Source organism: Dendropsophus ebraccatus, chromosome 1 (assembly GCF_027789765.1).
Source record: "Dendropsophus ebraccatus isolate aDenEbr1 chromosome 1, aDenEbr1.pat, whole genome shotgun sequence".
Taxonomy (NCBI): domain Eukaryota; kingdom Metazoa; phylum Chordata; class Amphibia; order Anura; family Hylidae; genus Dendropsophus; species Dendropsophus ebraccatus.
This window is the reverse complement of record NC_091454.1, coordinates 216,378,747-216,396,951: the sequence shown is the minus strand read 5'-3', so window position 1 is coordinate 216,396,951 and position 18,205 is coordinate 216,378,747. Positions and strand designations below refer to the sequence as shown.

Genomic DNA, 18,205 nt, shown 5'->3' with positions numbered 1-18,205 from the left:
CCAGTTCACCACTGAAGTCATGGGGGACCCTGGGGGGAGTGCAGTGAGGTAAGAGTGGGGCAGGAGTACCTCTTTAATAACTGACATCAATGATTAAGCTGATGTCTGCCTTTAACCGTTTTAAGTGTTTCAGTTACCGGAGTTACACCTGTCCCTGCTTGATCGCTGACTTAGTGACTGTGGGAGAACCAGTTTGTTTCTGTGTCAGCTGGAGGCTTGCTGGTAGCCTATATACTGCCCTCTCGCCTCAGGCAGGCTGTACTAGCCAATCTCACTGATCAATGCTATAATAGCATTAATCAGTATAAGCTGTCTGATAATTGATTTTGGGGTTTTATAATACATTTTATGGTAGATTATAAGGCATCATTAGAAAGTACAATTGGTCATGCATAAAACAAGACATTGTATGGTTCTGCGGATGGAGAAGTAAGTTCTTGGAAGAAAAGGAGGGGGGGGGGGAAGTCCAACTTCCACGGTGTCCTTAAGGAATGATTTAAATAACAAATAACACAATTGTGAGGTGCTGAAAACCTCTGTACAGCACTGTGGAATATAGGGTCATTAAAATTCAGCCCGTGTCCGACGGTTCATTTAAACTAAATGTACCCTTGGACACAGGCTGAATTTTAATGTCCCTGTTTGCTTTTGGGAGGAAGAAGGCTACAATTTTCATGAGGGCACATGTTAAATATGAATGGCCTCTATAAAGCCTTGTTTGACAAAATATATTTTTATTTGGCCACGTGGAATTTGTGGCACTGCCGAAGACGATGTCGTCCGAAGACGACATCGCAGACTGAAGATCGGAGACGAGTCGGCACGTGACAGGTATGTATAGCGCACCACACTTCCGGGTACACGGGTGGGGGTGGTGGGACACGGGGAAGGGGGCCATTCACAGACATAACATACATTACAAAGTTGTATAACTTTGTAATGTGTGTTATTCTGTCAATAATTCTTTACCGCCGCACTACCCCTTTAAGGAGATGAGATAATCCAGAATGTCCCCTAAGAGGGAGACGAGGTTTGGCCGCTTGTAAAAAAAAGTGGGGGAGAAGCCCTTTTTCTTAAACTTTTAAAGGGTCTCCCTTGAAACGACAAGAGAACTAGACTTATGGATGGTAGCGTTGACATGGTGCAAACCCTATAATAAGTGGCAAATACTGAATTCCAAAAATCTTTAATCCCAGGACAGGGCCACCAAACATGCTCCAGACTCCTTCGTCCTGACCCAAAATTGCAGATTATGTGAATTTTTGCAAGCATTTTTGAAACGATCACTCATCTCTAAACACAAGTACCCGCTCTTTAACACGTCAAGGGGCCCCTCCTGTTAAAGAGATTAGACAACTGTACAAATCTGTCACTGAAATTCTAAAAAACTCTTATAAGAGGTGGTAAGTTACCTATTGGGGGTCCATTTCCTGGTGTACTCCAAAGCAGGGCAATACGTGATCACACACATAAATCTTTTAGCATAGAGACCCATTGCTTTGTTTCATGGACACACCAGTCCATTACTGGTTAGCACCTTGGAAAGGTGATCTCCATAGGTGAAGCCAGTGTTTTTGTATTAGCCTGGTTGCCTGACAATGACTGGTGCTACATGCTGTACAGTACTAATATTACTGCTGCTATCCCGGCTTACTCTTCAGCTGTTACTGTAGTGTTCCCCTACGACTGTTCTGGTAATACCTAAGGCCGGTGTTCTACTTCTTTGCAATAGACCCGGCTCTGCATGCTTCCTTTTTGCCTTGGAAATCAGAGAATGAAAAACTGCACCAACAAAATGGTAGTTTCTGGGTTCTCAAGCTTTGGCTTAGAAGGGATGGTGCCAGTTTTTACTGCTCACTTGTCTCTCGCCTGTCCTCCTCCCAGATTATCTTCATGGCACACTCATACACAGGTGGCACATCCCCAACATGCCCTTATATGCTATGGTCTCAGCAAGATTCAGATAAAAGACAAAAAAATTGCAATTTTTTTTTAGATTGGTCATTTTAATTATAAATTATTTCCATTACTTAATCTAGCTGGAAACGAAGATGATGGGAAAATTTCTTACCATCTTTGATAAACTGAGTGGCTTGTTCCCTGCGCTCTACTCCTATTCTGTCCCACTGGTTGCTGGCATCCAAGTAACGTACGGCTATCAGAGGAGCCGTCATACTCATCATGGTCTGTTCTCCACACCCATCTGGGGCTTTGATTAAATGGTTCAGATTGATACCATCAATGGATTTCTCCACCATATCAGTTATTGGGCTTCCTGGGAAATATTTAGATATGAAACATTCATGAAATCAAGCACAGAACTGAACTTGTTCTTTATTTTGTGAACAAGTTAGATATATCCTATACAATAGCAGTTACCTTGGACAGTAATAATGGTCTTAACATCTGTCTTGGGAACAATATTACCAGGTTTTACTGTTTTGACTTGTTCTTCTTGCACTCCGCCTGAATAAGAATCAGTCATTAGAAGAGGTTGACTATATTAATCTCACTCGTTGCCAAAAAATATATAGCACCAAGAAGGAATGGTTGGAAATGAATGAAATATTCTGTGAGATGAGATATGTAAGGAGGTCCTGTTGGGCACCTCTAGCTTGTCAGCAGTTAAAAATCTCCTCTCTACTGGTGTCTGTCTTGTTATTCATTTGTGTCCTCAGGTAACCACTTGTCCCAATACCTCCCAACAGCTTGGTCCATACAGATTCATTCAAACTACCATACTGCTACTCTCAGTCCAATGATGTGCCCCCTCTCATAGTCTATCAACTGGGTATGTCTTCCAGTCCTTTGTAGAGCCATGTCTAGCTGTCAAGGACTGTCGCCAATGACTACTCTACCCCAAAGTAGACCAGGACAGCGAGGGAAGCCTTCTTGTAGGAAGACTCAGTGTCTGATCACACCATACCACATATTTTCATAAAAATTTCCTCTAATCCAAAAGAGTGCTTGTTCATGGGTATAAGGTAACCCCCAAAGCCTAATGCAATACACAGACCTTTTAATTCTGGATCCAAAAGAACTGATTTTATGGCCTGTGTCATGCGTCTTCCTTCTGGCTGCAGACAAAATAAAAGTAAATTGAGAAGAAAATGAATAACCTGTGGTTGAATCTCGGAATCATGCTAAGAATCCAAACAGAAGAAGGGATTATTCCCCAGAGGGTCCATATTCCAAAGCTACAGGGACTCTATGTACTGCCATGTCTGTCCTGCACCACATATTCTAGGTGAGGATAGGAATGTAGTATGCCATGGAATGAAACTTTTTCTGTATGATGCTAAAGACCACCATATGGAGCTATACTATTGCTACATATGGCTGAGGGTCCAAGATACGGCCATAGGGAAATACTGTCAATCATGGTTGTAAGACATTGAATGCTGACATCTAGGATGTATACAACTACCTGGAGGAATATTGGCAGAATTGCTTATTTGTCTAGAACTTACCACAACCCTCAGCTTTTTCTTCACACCATCAGATATGAACTGTCCAGCCGCCTTCACTTCAATCTCATGTTCTCCCGAGGATAATGGCACAATGATGAATGGAACAACCAGAGATGAGGTAGGTGGGATGGTCACTACTTGACGATAGTTCTTCTTGGCAGTAGAGAGACTGCAGAACTGTTCATTATAGGTCCACTCTACCTGCACCTAAAACCGAGACAACATGGCGGCCATTTAAAGATGTAAAAGAAGTAATACACTGTAAGGTTAATCAATCTCACCTTGTCCATTCCCATGACTATAATCTGCTTTACTTGCCTTAAGTGGATTGCCGCCGTAGTTGTAGAGAATGGCCCGTATCTCTACCTGCTCATGTCTCACCACAGAATATGGAAGCTTCAGATCAATGAAGAAATTCATCATCACCTGAATGTTATAAGGTTCAGACACACAGATACCTGTCAGGGAAATACAGAAGTGGAAGATGTAAATATAAAATCAACTAATTACAAATTGATATACTTAAAATATTGAGCAATTCACTATTCAACTAGTGGTGCGTCCAGTGGCTTGCTTAAGTATTCACCTACCACTCCCACTACCACTTTGTTTGCTACCTCAGAACCTGGAATTAAAATTAAAATCTTATTTAGGGTGCCTTCACACATACCGACTCGCAGCAAAAAACTCGCTGCAAGTTTCTGCTATGAGCCGAGGTCCTGGAAGGCCCCTATCACTACATACAAGCAGTGGTCTGAAAGACCGCTCCGTGTATGTAATGCAGCCTCCCCCTTAACCCCTTCAGCTCCCGCACCGATCCCGCACCGCTGTCTCCATACATTACCTGGCTCTGGCTGCACGGGGTCCCGGCGTCTTGCTCTGCCGCCCAGCCAATCAGTGTGTTGCCCAGCCGCAGCCACTGATTGGCTGGGCGGCAGAGCAGGACCCCGGGACCCCGTGCAGCCAGAGCCAGGTAATGTATGGAGACAGCGGTGCAGGAACGGTGCGGGAGCCGAAGGAGTTAAGGGGGCGGCTGCATTAAATGCACGCAGCGGTCTTTCAGACCACTGCTTGTATGTAGTGATAGGGGCCTTCCCTATAGCAGTTTTTTTGTGTGAAGACACCCTTAACATGTGCACAAAAATTTAAAATTCACACCTACTGGCATAGCCCTTCAAATCTCTGCTCTATGGAATGTACGGGTTATTGTGGTGGTGTAGACAGATCCTCCAGTCTGTGTTAGGCTGGGACCCAAGAACACAGGACAAGTGAAGCTCTATCGCTGTCCCCTGCCCCGCTGTCCCTTCCATTTGGAGTTATCGGCTTCTTAGCAGGCCGGCCCCAACCAGAAGACTGACTACTGTACTAATATATGTGGTACACTAGACAAGGACAAGACAAACAAACACAATAAACTCAGGGTTAACAAGCCAGGTCGCAGTACAAAATCAGAAGTCAGGGGAATAGTCGGAAAGTCAAGCCAAAATCAGGAAAACCACGGAATAACAATCAGGATACAACACCAGCTTAGTCAGACTTAAAGAGGCCCTATTGCGGGCAATGAGACCTGATAGGAGTGGTAATTTTATAGAGGCTGAAGTCCCAGCCCCAGGCGTGATTGGGGGAGAAACCCCAGCCCCCAACAATACACAGAGCTGACTGGTGGTGCTGGCCGCCAGTCAGCATAACATTGTACTGGACCCTTGTGCTGATCAGCCGCGACAAGAACAAATATTCAAAGCAACAAATTCAAAGAAAAAAAAAGCATTCACTGGTGCACCCCCTAGCAACCAGCCGGACTGACACTCTGCTTTATGGAGTGTACAGGTTATTGTGGTGGTATATACAGATCCTCCAGTCTCTGCTCTATGGAGTGTATGGTTATTGTGGGGGTACGGACGGATCCTCCAGTCTCCGATATATAGAGTGTACGGTTATTGTGGTGGTATGAATAGATACTCCATTCTCAGCACTATACAGTGTACGGTTATTGTGGTGGTGTAGACAGATCCTCCAGTCACTCCTCTATAGAGTGTATGGTTATTGTGGTGGTATGAGTAGATAGTCCATTCTCAGCTCTATGGAGTGTACAGGTTATTGGATCCTCCAAGCCCTGCTCTATAGAGTGCATTGTTATTGTGGTGGTATAGACAAATCCTCCAGTCTCTACTCTATGGAGTGTGTGGCTTATTGTGGTCGTATGAACAGATCCTCCAAGCTCTGCTCTATAGAGTGCATGGTTATTGTGGTGGTATGGACAAATCCTCCAGTCTCTGCTCTATGGAGTGTGTGGCTTATTGTAGTTGTATGGACAAATACTCCAGTCTCTGCTTGGGAACTCTGCAGGTCCTTCAGGATTACCTTTGGTTTCTGTGCTGTCGCTCTGGTTAATGTCCTTCTTGCCTTGTCTGGTCTGTTTTGGTGGGTGTCCTCTCTTGGAAGGTTTGTTGTGGTACCATGTTCTTTACATTTGATGATAATAGAGTTGATGGTGCTCCGGAGGATCATCAGAGATTTGAATATTTTTTTTTAATAACCCTGACTTGTACTTCTCAACAATTTTGACTTGTTTAGAGATCTTCTTGGTCTTCATGGTGTTGTTTGGTTAGTGGTTCCTCTTGCTTAATGATGTTGCAGCCTTTGGGACCTTTCAGAAAAAGTGTGCAAAAGTGTCTATATACTGACAGACCATGTGACATCTAGATTGCACATGATGGACTTCATCTCACTTTGTGTGACTTCTAAAGGAGATTGGTTGCACCAGAACATTTTAGAGGCTTCATAGCAAAATGGCTGAATACATATGCACACGCCTTTTTTCAGTAGAGAAGGATAGAGAAGAGGGTAGAGAAGGATACCCAGCACTCACCAATAGGTTCTTGTTCATTTATTCAGTGCGCGAATGCATAAGATTTACAGCAGCTGCATAAGATTTCTTCTCTACTCAATGCTGGAAATATCCACCACAAGCACCACCGAACCCTCGGAGTGCGGCCCTTCCACTGCTACTATGTGTCCAGCTTTGACGTTCAGTAGTTGAATGGCGCTCAGTGATCTGGGAGGACGATGGTTCAATCCGCTTCATACTCCCTTACCATCTTCCAGAACTTGTCCATCCGTGACATCCTAGGATGTCTGTCATTGGATTTATCATGGTTGGGTGTCTTAAACATGTTTCACATCTTGGATAGGGTTCCTCTGTGTTTGCCAAGCTGCCCGGTCTCCTCATCTCCCCTCCTCGTTGGCCCATGCAACCAAGTCCTCTGCCTGTAGCATTGTCAAATGGGAAGGCTTTGAGCAATTTCTTCACCAGGGCCTTGTGGTATACCTGGAGTTGGGTACTTCTCTCAGGGAAGAAGATAAGTAAACTTCTCCCTATACCAGGGTCGAGAAAGGTGCCATTAATGCCAAAAATGGCTGTAATGTGAGGGTCACAGGGTTAGGTGGTGCTGCAGCCCTTCCAGCTTGTGACTAATGGCAGCATGATTGGGATGTGAAGGGGGAGATGGACTAGGAGAGGATGGTGAAAGTGGAAAAAAACTATTGGGGAAACCATGGCCGAGGTAGTGCCCACAGTCCTTGGGGTAGGTAGAACATGTGCCCTGGGTCCGACCTTGGGTCCAAATTTTTCCCAGCCTCCACCATGTTCCCCCAGTGTCATCAGGGTAATATATCCCCTGGCCACAAGCACTGGTCCATGTGCCAGTGGTTAAGTGGACATTCCATGGGCTATTTCCATGGTAATTGCCTGTGCATGTGGGTAGGTGGCAAGATATTTTCACTTTCTCTCCAAGCTCTGGGGTATTAAGAGCTAAATGCTGGGATAGGAAACCCTGTTGGGCGATGTGGATTACCCTGTAAAAAAAAGCCTGTTTCAAGGATGCTTCCGGGGCAGGTGAAGAGCGTGAAGTGCACTTGACTGTGTCCTCGGAAGGGGTTAGAACAGCACTGCCAGCATCTAAGAGAAAGGAGGAAACTGTGAAGAAACTGACGCAGGTGTTGGTTGCGGACTATGGCCTTGGTTCCACCTAGTCTGGTGCTCCTTTGATATGTTCCGGATCATGCTGGTGGTGGTTAATTTGTTAGTGGTGGCTTCCCTGCTTATCTTTGCACAGCACAGGTTGCACATGAAAATGTGCCTGTCCTCAGAGCATTAAAAAAGTCCCACACCAATGAAGATCGACCCATCTGCACAATAGGTTGACGCAAGAGGGTGCTCTTGGGAACAGTTTTGGAACCACTTGTTTAAGACTGCCTTCAGCCTCCGGCCTCCCCATGGCCTCTTCCTGTCTGTAGGAACAATGCAGTTCCCTTTGCATCTGCACGGCTGTGTCTGGTTTTCTCAGTGACCTCACAGTCCTACCCCTCCTCTTCCAGATCCTTACCCAATGTTTTCACCTTACTTCTGATCTAACAACCACCTCAGTGACCAAAAACTGTCTCTCATCATCAGACCCCTCTTTACCCTGACACAGAAGAAGCTCAACGGTTTTGATATCAGGACACCATACCTCCTGTGGAGACCTCCTACTTGCTCCCTCACACCTCGTCCAGACTCTCTCCTGCTTTCACTACTCACTTAACTAAAATTTTTAATCTCTCTGTCAGGATGGTATCTTTGGGGAGTGTTATGCGCCCCTCGGCTCGTGCTGTGCGGCCGAGAAGGCGCTGAATTTCTTGTATTCTGCTCTGTGTTTTGTTTTTGCTGTATGTGAACACTGGTTTATCTACTCACTTTGTTTGGTGACACACCCGACTTCACCTGCTGAATTCTGTCTGGCCATGTTATGGTTAATCTGTTTTTGGTCCTGCTGTGATTGACAAGTATTCCTGCCAGTGATCTGTTTTGTTCTCAGGTGTCTGTGCTTGGAGTTCAGGGGGGATGGTCCAATTACGTTCTGGACCAAAACCCTGACCTTCTATATAACTAACCTCAGTCTGTGCACTCATTGCTGGTTATTGACTTTCTCTGCCCGCTTCTATCTTCTGTGTATTTGCATTCCCTGATCCTTGCCTTATTTCTTGACCTCCCTTGTTTGCCACCTGCCCTGACCATTTTGCCTGGACTTTGACTACGCCTATTGGTTTGTGATTTTGTACCTTTGCTGCCTGTTTGTTGTGACCCGGACTGTAGACTATTCTTTATTGTGTTTTGTCTGTCTGTCTTGTCCTTGTGTCCTACCTAGCCAGTGCAGGGACCACCGCCCAGTTGCTCGCCACCATCTTAGGGCGGATTGTGGCAAGTAGGCAGGGACAGTGGGCTGGGTTCAGCATCAGGGCTCACTGTCTTGTCTTGTCCTGCTGTCCGGTTCCTGACACTCTCCCTTTCTTTGGGCATCATTCTCTTGACTTTCAAATGTTCCATCGTTACCCCATTACAAAAAAAAAAAAATCTTCGGATTCCTCGTGTACAGCCAGTTATCGACCCATCTCTAATCTCCCCATCATCTCTAAACCGTCTGGTCTATTCCTGCCTTACCTGCTATGTGTATGAAAACTCGCTTCCATCCCTTTTTATAATACAGACTCCTCACATGAACAAGTAGAAGCAGCTTACCTTTACTTTCGGATAGACTCACAGCCAAAAACTCCCATGAGGTGATTGAGTCTGGTAAGTTAAATGCAAGGACCTTGGTAGAAACTCTGTAAAAAAGGCAATAAAGATTTAAAGTATAAACCTCAATATGTCTGATCATTAATACCCATTGTGAGGGGTATAGAATGAAGTACGCCCTTCAGGTGTTAGATCACCCACCTCTCCTAGTGTACAGACTCCAAGCTCTGCTATCAGGACCCCTTACTGGTGGGACCTAGCTGCATGGAGCTGGAGGAAATAGGCAGATGGACAGGAGCAGTAATTCCATGATAAGTTATACAATTACTGTGCATTCTAGCCGCACAACAGTTACATTTTCTGGATCGCCTGGCCCAGCCAAATGCCCTTCTGTGTCTCATTCCTCTCTAAGACCCCAGATAGGGAGATATGTGGAACTAGATACTGGTCACTAATAACCCGCATGCATCATGTGTCCTAGGGGGAGTTACACTGGGAGAGTCGCGGATGGAGAAGGATCTGGGTGTACTTGTAGATAATAGACTACAGAACAGCACACAATGTCAGTCAGCTGCTTCTAAGGCCAGCAGGATATTGTCATGTATATAACAGGCCTGGACTCTCGGGACAGGGATATAATATTACGGCTTTATAAAGCTTTGGTGCGGCCTCATCTGGAGTCGCTGTTCAGTTCTGGGCACCGATTAGTAGAAAGGACGTCCTGGAGCTGGAGAGGGTACAAAGACGGCAACTAAACTAATAAGGGAATGGAGCATCTTAGTTATGGGGAGAGAATAAAGGGGTAGTGCGGCGCTAAGAAATTATTCACAAAATAACACACATTACAAAGTTATACAACTTTGCAAGTTGTAATGTATGTTATGTATGTGAATAGCCCCCTTCTTGCGTTCCCCGCCCCCCGCCCGTGTACCCGGAAGTGTAGTGCAGTATATATACCTGATCCGTGTCGACCGACCCTGTCTGTAATCTTGTCAAAGACGTCATCTTCAGGAGGCCGGCCGACCCGCTCCTGGCGTCCCTCATGCCGGCCCCCCTCTGCCGCATCATAACTGTGCTCAGCCGCGATTGGCTGAGCATAAATGCGAAGATGACGTCTTTGACAAGATTACAGACGGGGTCGGTCGACACAGATCAGGTATGTATACTGCACTACACTTCTGGGTACACAGGCGGGGGTCGGGAAACACGGGAAGGGGGCCATTCACATACATAACATACATTACAAAGTTGTATAACTTTGTAATGTGTGTTATTTTGTGAATAATTTCTTAGCGCCGCACTACCCCTTTAAGGGATTAAGCAAAAACAGTGGAGGGATTCACTACAGGGGGAGACAAGTTCTTAGACCAAAGTAACATAAATGTATAGAATGTAGAAGTTACCCATCCCCTCCTTGGTTGAACTTGATTGACATATCTTTTTTTCAACCTTACTATGTAACTATGTAGTAGTCAAAGCTTGGTATATAAGCCATGTTTGGTCTCCAAATGTTCTGGGGGCCCAGCCGGATCTGATGGTACCAGAAAAGTCTCCCTATAACCTCAGGTTGCAAAGTTATGACCTCTTTTAGGAGTGTACCGGTTTTAGCTTTCAGCCCAACAGGGAGGAACTTGGTCTGGCCCACATAATAATGGAGGGGGGTGTCTGGCAGGGGTATTAGTACCGGGGGCTTGGCAGCGAGCGGTGTTCTTTACCCAAGGGAGGTCCTGTAGCTTGGCGGGGGTCCCGGAGCGGCGAGCCAGTGCTGGAGAGTTGAGTAGGGATTGTTTGCTATGTTTCCCCCTTACCCCTGCAAATTTTGGCATGTGCATGCTGCAGAGTTGTGTATGTGTGGGTAATATCATTGAGAGTGTTAAAGCGACCCTGTCACTTCAATAAACTTTGACCCCCTCAACCGCATTATCCCCTTCACGGCCTAAGACCACCGTGGATTTTTAATTAGCATGAAATATTTTTTTCCTGTTTTCAGCTGTCTAAACCAGGGGTGCAAAAAATAGTGTACAAAAAATATTACAATCAGAAAATATATACTGATTTATAGAAAAAAAAGCATGTTTCAGTATCGGGCTCTGGTCAGTAAGAAAAAAACTAAGTGATACATTCTCTTTATATCAAGCACTTATACTATACTTACCCTACGGCATTTGGCCTTTCCTTCATTGTGTATATATTCCATAGCCAGCTTTCAGGGAAGTGCGTTCTTGATGTTAAATCAGCTTCAGCAATATAATCCCTATCTTCTTCAGCTAGGAAAAAACAGAAGCTTTATACATATAGAATGTCAAATTTCTAGTTCAAAAATAAGTCCAAGACTCTTCTACAGGGGTTGTGGTCCTCAGAAGGGCTTCTCCAGTGCATTGCTTAAACTCACATTTAGAAAATTTGGTTGGATGAAAATTAAAGGGAATCTGTCGCAAGGTTTATGCTGCCTTAAATGAGGGCAGTATAAACTAGTGATTGAAATGCTGAACAGATCGGTGTATTACTTACATCACTCTCTTCAGCTGTTCTCCTAATATGCAGGAGAATAGGATTCTTGCCACACCCCTCGCCCCGCCCTCCAGCTGCTGATTGATTGGTGACTGCCTATACACAGCATGGATAGATAACTGCCAATTAGCAGTTGGTGGGCATGGTTTTCTGCTTCTCATGAATAATGAGGGCTATTGGGCTCATGCACATAATGGAGAGGACTACTTATTGTCCATGTTATTCAGAAAGATATCTCCTGGATCAGCTGCACAGAACAAGGTAAGTGATACGTCATTATGTTCAGTTTCTCTGTCACTACTTCATGCAACCTTTAGACAGGAAACCATAAACCTGCTGACAGAGTCTCTTTAAGCTGATTGTTGGTAATTGATGTCCCTCTGGTTCCTTAACCTAATGGTTGGCAATTGATGTCCCTCTGGTTCTCCAGTCAGTCTCCCATTATAAGCAAAAATACTGTGGAGACACCATCACATGTTTCTCAATGTCAGTGAGCCAGCCAGACCTTCCTCCGGGAAGAAACAAACAAGCCAAAGGGGGGTGGTCCAGTCAAGGACACCACCTTCCTACAAGCCACAATCAAAAAATGACAGGACTTGCAAAGTATGCTACTCCACACTGATGAGGAGCAAATACCCTGAAACAGCTGTTTGTGGATGGATACCTTGCTGGGGGATTTAACAAGTCCTGTCTTTTTTTGATTGTTGCTCGTTGGAAGGTGGTTTCCTTGACTAGAGACCCCCTTGGCTTGATTGTTTCTTCCCGGAGGAAGGTCTGGCTAGCTCACTGACGTTGAGAAACATGTGATGGTGTCTCCAAAGTATTTTAGCATACTTAATTTTCCAGGGGGCAACGTCCCTAGATTCGCTGACATTGAGAAATTGAGAAACATGTGATGGTGTCTTCACTGTCTTTTGATTGATCTCCCTGAGGTCAACCATCATTCTGTTGAATAGTCTCCCATTATGAGGCATTAAGCAATGTAGTGCAGCATAGTGGTAACCATTGATGCAAACTCCTGCCAACCCCACTGATCAGTTGTTCAGCGCCCATACTACACAGTAAATGTAGCCAGAAGAAGTTGGCTCAGTTCACTTTGTGGGGCCCAGCTACTGTTTCCTTGCAAGGCAGGTGAACTGTAGTTGCCCTCATTTATGGCCCCGCACACTGTTTAGTGCAACTGCCGAACAGCTGATCAACCAGGGTGCCGGATGTCCACACTCCACTGATCAGTGACTGATAAGGTATCCTGTGGATAGTTCATCAACCTCTACTGTCCGGAAAACCACATTAAGAAAATTCTGGAAATTAGAGATGAAGCAGATTTGTTTTGCTTCCTACTGGTAATAATCGACAAATTAGATTCATCCCTTGGGTTCTGACCTGGAGCCTAGATGGCATCAGACAGATACATTCTTCTATACATTTTGCCCTCTATTATGTCTACTTACCTCTTTCATATTCATCATCATAATCATCATCTTGTCTCTCGAGTTCCTTTTGCTTTGTAATGTGTTTGCAGCAGTCCAGGAAAGCATCAATACATTTCTGTCCATCCAAGATGTGGCGAGCCCGATGTTCACAGCTATGGCCCATAGGACTGTCAAGCATACCATCCTGGCAGCACTCCTTCTCCACTCCTGTGTATTGTGAGCCTAGAAGGAGAAGATAGACCATTGCAGACATTGTACCTGCTCACCAACAGAAGATATAAACAAGTGACTGACTACTTATTGTCCCAATTTTACCTTTTTTGTCCCGCTCTTGAATCAGTATGGCTGAAGATCTCCGTGTACGTTTTACTTTTTGTGGACATAAAGGCTCTGTAGAAAAGGTAAAAAAGAATAATAACCAAATTGGTAACTCTTGCTACAGAATGTCTGTTCCAATCAAATTTATTATACATACATAAAGCAGTAATCTAGTAGGGTTTATCCTCTCAGAGGATGGTCAGATGTAGGGATGGTCCGAACCGAGTTCGGTTCGGGTTCGTACGAACCCGAACTCTCGGTAATGATTCCCACTGTCTGCCCGTCCGTGCAGCGGGCGGATCCAGCGGGAGGACTGCCTGGAAAACTGGGATACAGCAATAGCCATAGGCTGTATCCTAGTTTTCCAGGCGGTCCTCCTGCTGTATCCACCCGCTCCACGGAGCGGGCAGACAGCGGGAATCTGATGCCGAGCGTTCGGGTTCATACGAACCCGAACCTCGGAGGGTTCGGACCATCCCTAGTCAGATGGTCACCAGAAGCCCCTTTCTGATCAGTTCTGGCCGCAGTTGACTAAACTTCGTCCACTCAAGCAGGGAAGAGAACTGCTAAACACTTTAATTCTCATTTGGTCAGTTGATCACCTGATCTCTGCGGAGTTGACCCTTTGAGGGTTGTCTGCAGGGTAAGGCCGGCATCATAAAACACTCCTGACGTATCAGCACCGCCCCCTGGTGTGCAGCCAATGTCATTTTGTTCCACTTGGTCCCAGATCTTAAGGAAGAAATTCAGTGAATATTGTATATTGAACAAATAATAATGTTTGTGATTTCCTTTCTTATTGTGATCACCTTTTTCTGGGAGATCTTCAATTTATCGTTGAGGACATAAACACCTTTATCCACGGCCACCAGTCCGACAGCCGCCATATGATCTGCTTGTAGCTGCAGCTTCACGTAAGCTAAGGGTGGCAGCTCCTTATATTCTTGTTCGCCTTTTACCACCAGCTATATGAAAACAGTGGAACATTAAAATATTAAAATTCTATCTCCAATCCAGCTGTGTTGTGGGGTTGGTAGACTGGTAGTAGTTCTGACATATGTAGATCAGTGGTGAATAAGTATGCAACTAGGCTGAAAGGGTTACACTTATCTGGGACACTTACGGTATATTCACAGGATATGCTATGTGTCCCCCTAGATATTGGTACCACCTCTATTCAGATTGAGGGCTGCCCGTCCCCCTACAGCCTGTTTGTGACTACTTCTAATGACTGATTGCGCAACTCCTTTTAAAATCAATGGTAGTAGTTACACAAATTGTGTAAATTGTCAGATTCAGCATTTTTCAGTTTCCCCATCACCTCCAGGTGGTTGCAAAGAGGCCAGAGAGTCAAAGAAGTGGTACCAACATCTAGGGGGCCCTTATGGCATATCCAAAGTATTCCAGATGAGCCTTTGGCCTTTACAGATGATCAGGTTGAGCTCAGAGGCAATGCCAGGACACTGGGTCATTTCATAACAACTCTGCAGGTCTGTCACACAATACCCAGAGGGATGCACGCAAGCCACTCAACATCATCTCTAACCAGAGGCCTACCAATAAAATAGCACTGCCAGGGGGCCCTTAAGCATATTATCCAACCCTGGAGTAGAAGATAAAAGTAAAGGCTGGTTCACACACAGTATGACAATGGCCGTTCTGTGACTTGGCCGTGTGACAGAATGGCTGGTGTCAGGGAACTTTATCCCAGCCGCTACTGCAGTACTGGCCGGATAAACCTCATTTCTTTTAGTTTCCCATGTGCTCTCATTTCAAATCCCCATAGCCGACAATGTAAAGTGCGGCCGCAGCCACACTTTACATTGTCGGCTCTGTCAGTCTTTTGCAGCCGCTATTCGATGAATAGCCGACACACAAAACTGACATGTCAGTTTTTTTCTGCGGCCGCAAGGAATTGTGGCCGGAGTGTATACAGAGTCTATACACTCCAGCCAGGATTCCATAGTAATCAATGTAATCTGCAATTTCATTAAATAACGTCCGTGGTTTCAAAACTGCAACTACGGCTGTTGTTTAATGAAATTATTTGTAGTGTGAATTTAGCCATAGAATGTTTAAATTAATCTCAGAGTGTGGACCGGAGTAGTGACTTGTAGCAGGTTCAAGGTCTTAAGGAGACTCTGTACACGGAGGAAAAATCTTCTACAGCTTGACCTTTGCAGACAATGAGGTGAAGCTCAGAGACAACTGTAGAACCTGTACCTTATCTTGAGATATTTTCCTATTTGCTTGTCTCTTTCTGTATACACCATGGGCCCTCAACTGGCGGACCGCGGTCCGAACCGCGGACCGCGGAGGCCAGCTGTCCGGACCCCTGGTCAGACCTCCTAATCGCCCCAGATCCGGTCCGTCTTGGGACGGACCGGATCCGGGGCGGTACGGAGGTCCCGCTCCCCACCGCAATGCCTCCCGCCCCTTGGGCGTACTGTCCTTAGATTTCAGTACGCCTGTGGGGCCGGGGGCAGTGTCGGCCCGCCCCCGGCTGATACGTGCTCTCTGGGGACGTCCCGGGGATTCCCCAGCAGAGCGCGCACCAAAGACCTCAGGGTACGCCGCCCGCCTGTACTTCTGGGTGCGCGCTCTGCTGGGGAATCCCCTTGATGTCCCCAGAGAGCGCATATCAGCCGGGGGCCGGACCGACAGAAGAAAAGAAGAAGACAGCCGCAGCAGGGAGCGAGATGCTAGGTGAGTTGTGGTTTGTTTCTTTTGTTTTTTGTCTGGGGACCATCTATAAGGGGAGAGGGCACAGGGGGGCTATATACTACAGGGGAGAGCACAGGGGGGCTACACTACTGGGGGGACCTCACAGGGGGCTATATACTACAGGGGGGTTATATACTACTGGGGGGAGCTCACAGGGGGGGCTATATACTACTGGGGGGAGCTCACAGGGGGGGCTACATACTACTGGGGAAGCTCACAGGGGGGGCTATATACTACTGGGGGGAGCTCACAGGGGGGCTATATACTACTGGGGGGAGCTCACAGAGGGGCTATATACTACTGGGGGGAGCTCACAGGGGGGCTATATACTACTGGGGGGGAGCTCACAGGGGGGCTATATACCACTGGGGGAGCACACAGAGGGGCTATATACTACTGGGAGAGAGAGCACAGGGGGGTTATACACTACTGGGGGAGCTCACAGGGGGCTATATACTACAGGGGGAGAGCGCACAGGGGGCTATACACTACTGGGGGAGCAACGGGGGGGGGGGCTATATACTACCAGGGCAGTCACCTCCTTTGTACCTAATATCAAAGTGCTGGTGAGAGAGAAAAAATTCCAGTTTTCCCGCTAATAAGCAGCAATTCTGTATGTAAATAGTTGAACGTTTGTGTAAAGTAACAAAACACGTTTCCTACTGACGTTCAGCTCGGACCTTCACCTGACAATAGACCCCGGTAAGTGGACCTTCACTAAAAGTTGTTGAGTACCCCTGGTATACACTATTAGGCTATGTTCACACATTGTATGACACCAGCCGTTCACGGAACAGCCGGTGTCAGATAAGATCATCCCGTCCGGAACTGCAGTACTGGCCGGATGATCTTTACCGCCGCAGAGTTCTGATGTGGGCGCATCAGTGTGCGCCCGCATCAGAACTCCCCACTGCACACAATGGAGTGTGCAGCCTGAACTGCGCGCTTTATTGTGTGCACTAACCAGTTCTCTGCGGCCGCGATTCAATGAATAGCGGCCACAGAAGACTGACATGTCAGTTTTCTGCAGCACCGCTAGAGATCGCAGCCGGAGCGTACACTATGTGGATACGCTCCAGCCGGGATTCTTTAGACGGCAACGTAACATATATTTTCATATTAATCACTGGCGTTGCTGCAATCGGCAACAACGGACGTACTTTTATGAAAATATACGTTGTGTGAACATTGCCTTACACAGTAACTGAAAATACTTAGAGCTTAACAGCTGAATAACAGCTAAACAAGTATAGGTCGGTATCATATGTGTGTATAACAATCTTAGGCAAGATGGCTGCCCCCATAATAATGTACTAAAATAATACTAAAAATTAAGGGCAAACGGAAAGGTGCCCCTTGACACCCTTTTCTGGAAGAGTCTCCCCAGGTCCTGGGAAGCAGATGGAAATGTGTCAGAGAAGGACTGCAAGCTGCTGCATATCTCTCTTGTAAACATAACATAATACTTATTATGCAATCATCACTAATAGTGAATTTGTAGTGTCCTACTAGTGTTTGTCCTTCTTGTCTTTACACACCCAGGTAAAGCTAGCTCACTCAGGTGCCACAGCTAGTGCAGCTAGTTGCTGTGCCCTAGACCAGCCACTAGGTGTCTCACTCCCCATGTAGGAAGGTTTAGCCTGTTTTACACTCTCTCTCACACACTTCCGGTCACACAACCCTATATAGGGTAGGGATTTCCTGGAGAGAGCAGAGTAGCTTATGTCGGGAGTCAGGAGGTAGTTATGGTTTAACTAGAGAAGAAACAATACTAGTGATGAGCGAATACTGTTTGATCGAATAGATATTCGATCAAATAGTAAGGTATTCGATAGTATAGATTATTGAATAGTACGCTGAATATTCGAAAAATATTCGATAAGCGTTCAAATCCCCTTTCCCTGAGGTGTCATTGTGGACTTGGTGAACCTCCAAGTGGTCGAATAGATGTTTTTCAATAATCGAATACTTGTTCCCATGGACTTTAATGGGATCGAATATTCGATATCAGGGAGATATTCGGACGAATATCGAATATTCAAATATTTTACTATTCGCTCATCACTAAACAACACCTGTTGCAGAGAGAGAGAGAGACTTACAGCAGTTATGCACTGCTAGACTTGGGAAACAGCCTTTCCTATGCCAGGATCCTAACTTTAGGACAGTCACTCTAAGAAGAGAGGAAGAGGGAC

The 18,205-nt window shown here is 45.8% G+C and overlaps 1 protein-coding gene across 1 annotated transcript in view; it reads right to left on the bottom strand.

Annotated features, from left to right (window-relative positions):
- The window catches only part of LOC138769654 (complement C3-like), a 97,149-nt gene that overhangs the window by 31,195 nt on the left and 47,749 nt on the right, over window positions 1-18,205 (bottom strand). The window contains exons 14-24 of the mRNA XM_069948267.1: window positions 14,096-14,251; window positions 13,889-14,018; window positions 13,284-13,358; window positions 12,987-13,190; window positions 11,180-11,291; window positions 9,028-9,113; window positions 3,789-3,928; window positions 3,471-3,677; window positions 3,017-3,077; window positions 2,380-2,466; window positions 2,072-2,275 (exon numbers count right to left, since the gene is read on the bottom strand). Of these exons, the coding sequence (XP_069804368.1) occupies window positions 2,072-2,275; window positions 2,380-2,466; window positions 3,017-3,077; window positions 3,471-3,677; window positions 3,789-3,928; window positions 9,028-9,113; window positions 11,180-11,291; window positions 12,987-13,190; window positions 13,284-13,358; window positions 13,889-14,018; window positions 14,096-14,251 (1,462 nt within the window). The remainder of the gene's footprint in view (window positions 1-2,071; window positions 2,276-2,379; window positions 2,467-3,016; window positions 3,078-3,470; window positions 3,678-3,788; window positions 3,929-9,027; window positions 9,114-11,179; window positions 11,292-12,986; window positions 13,191-13,283; window positions 13,359-13,888; window positions 14,019-14,095; window positions 14,252-18,205) is intronic.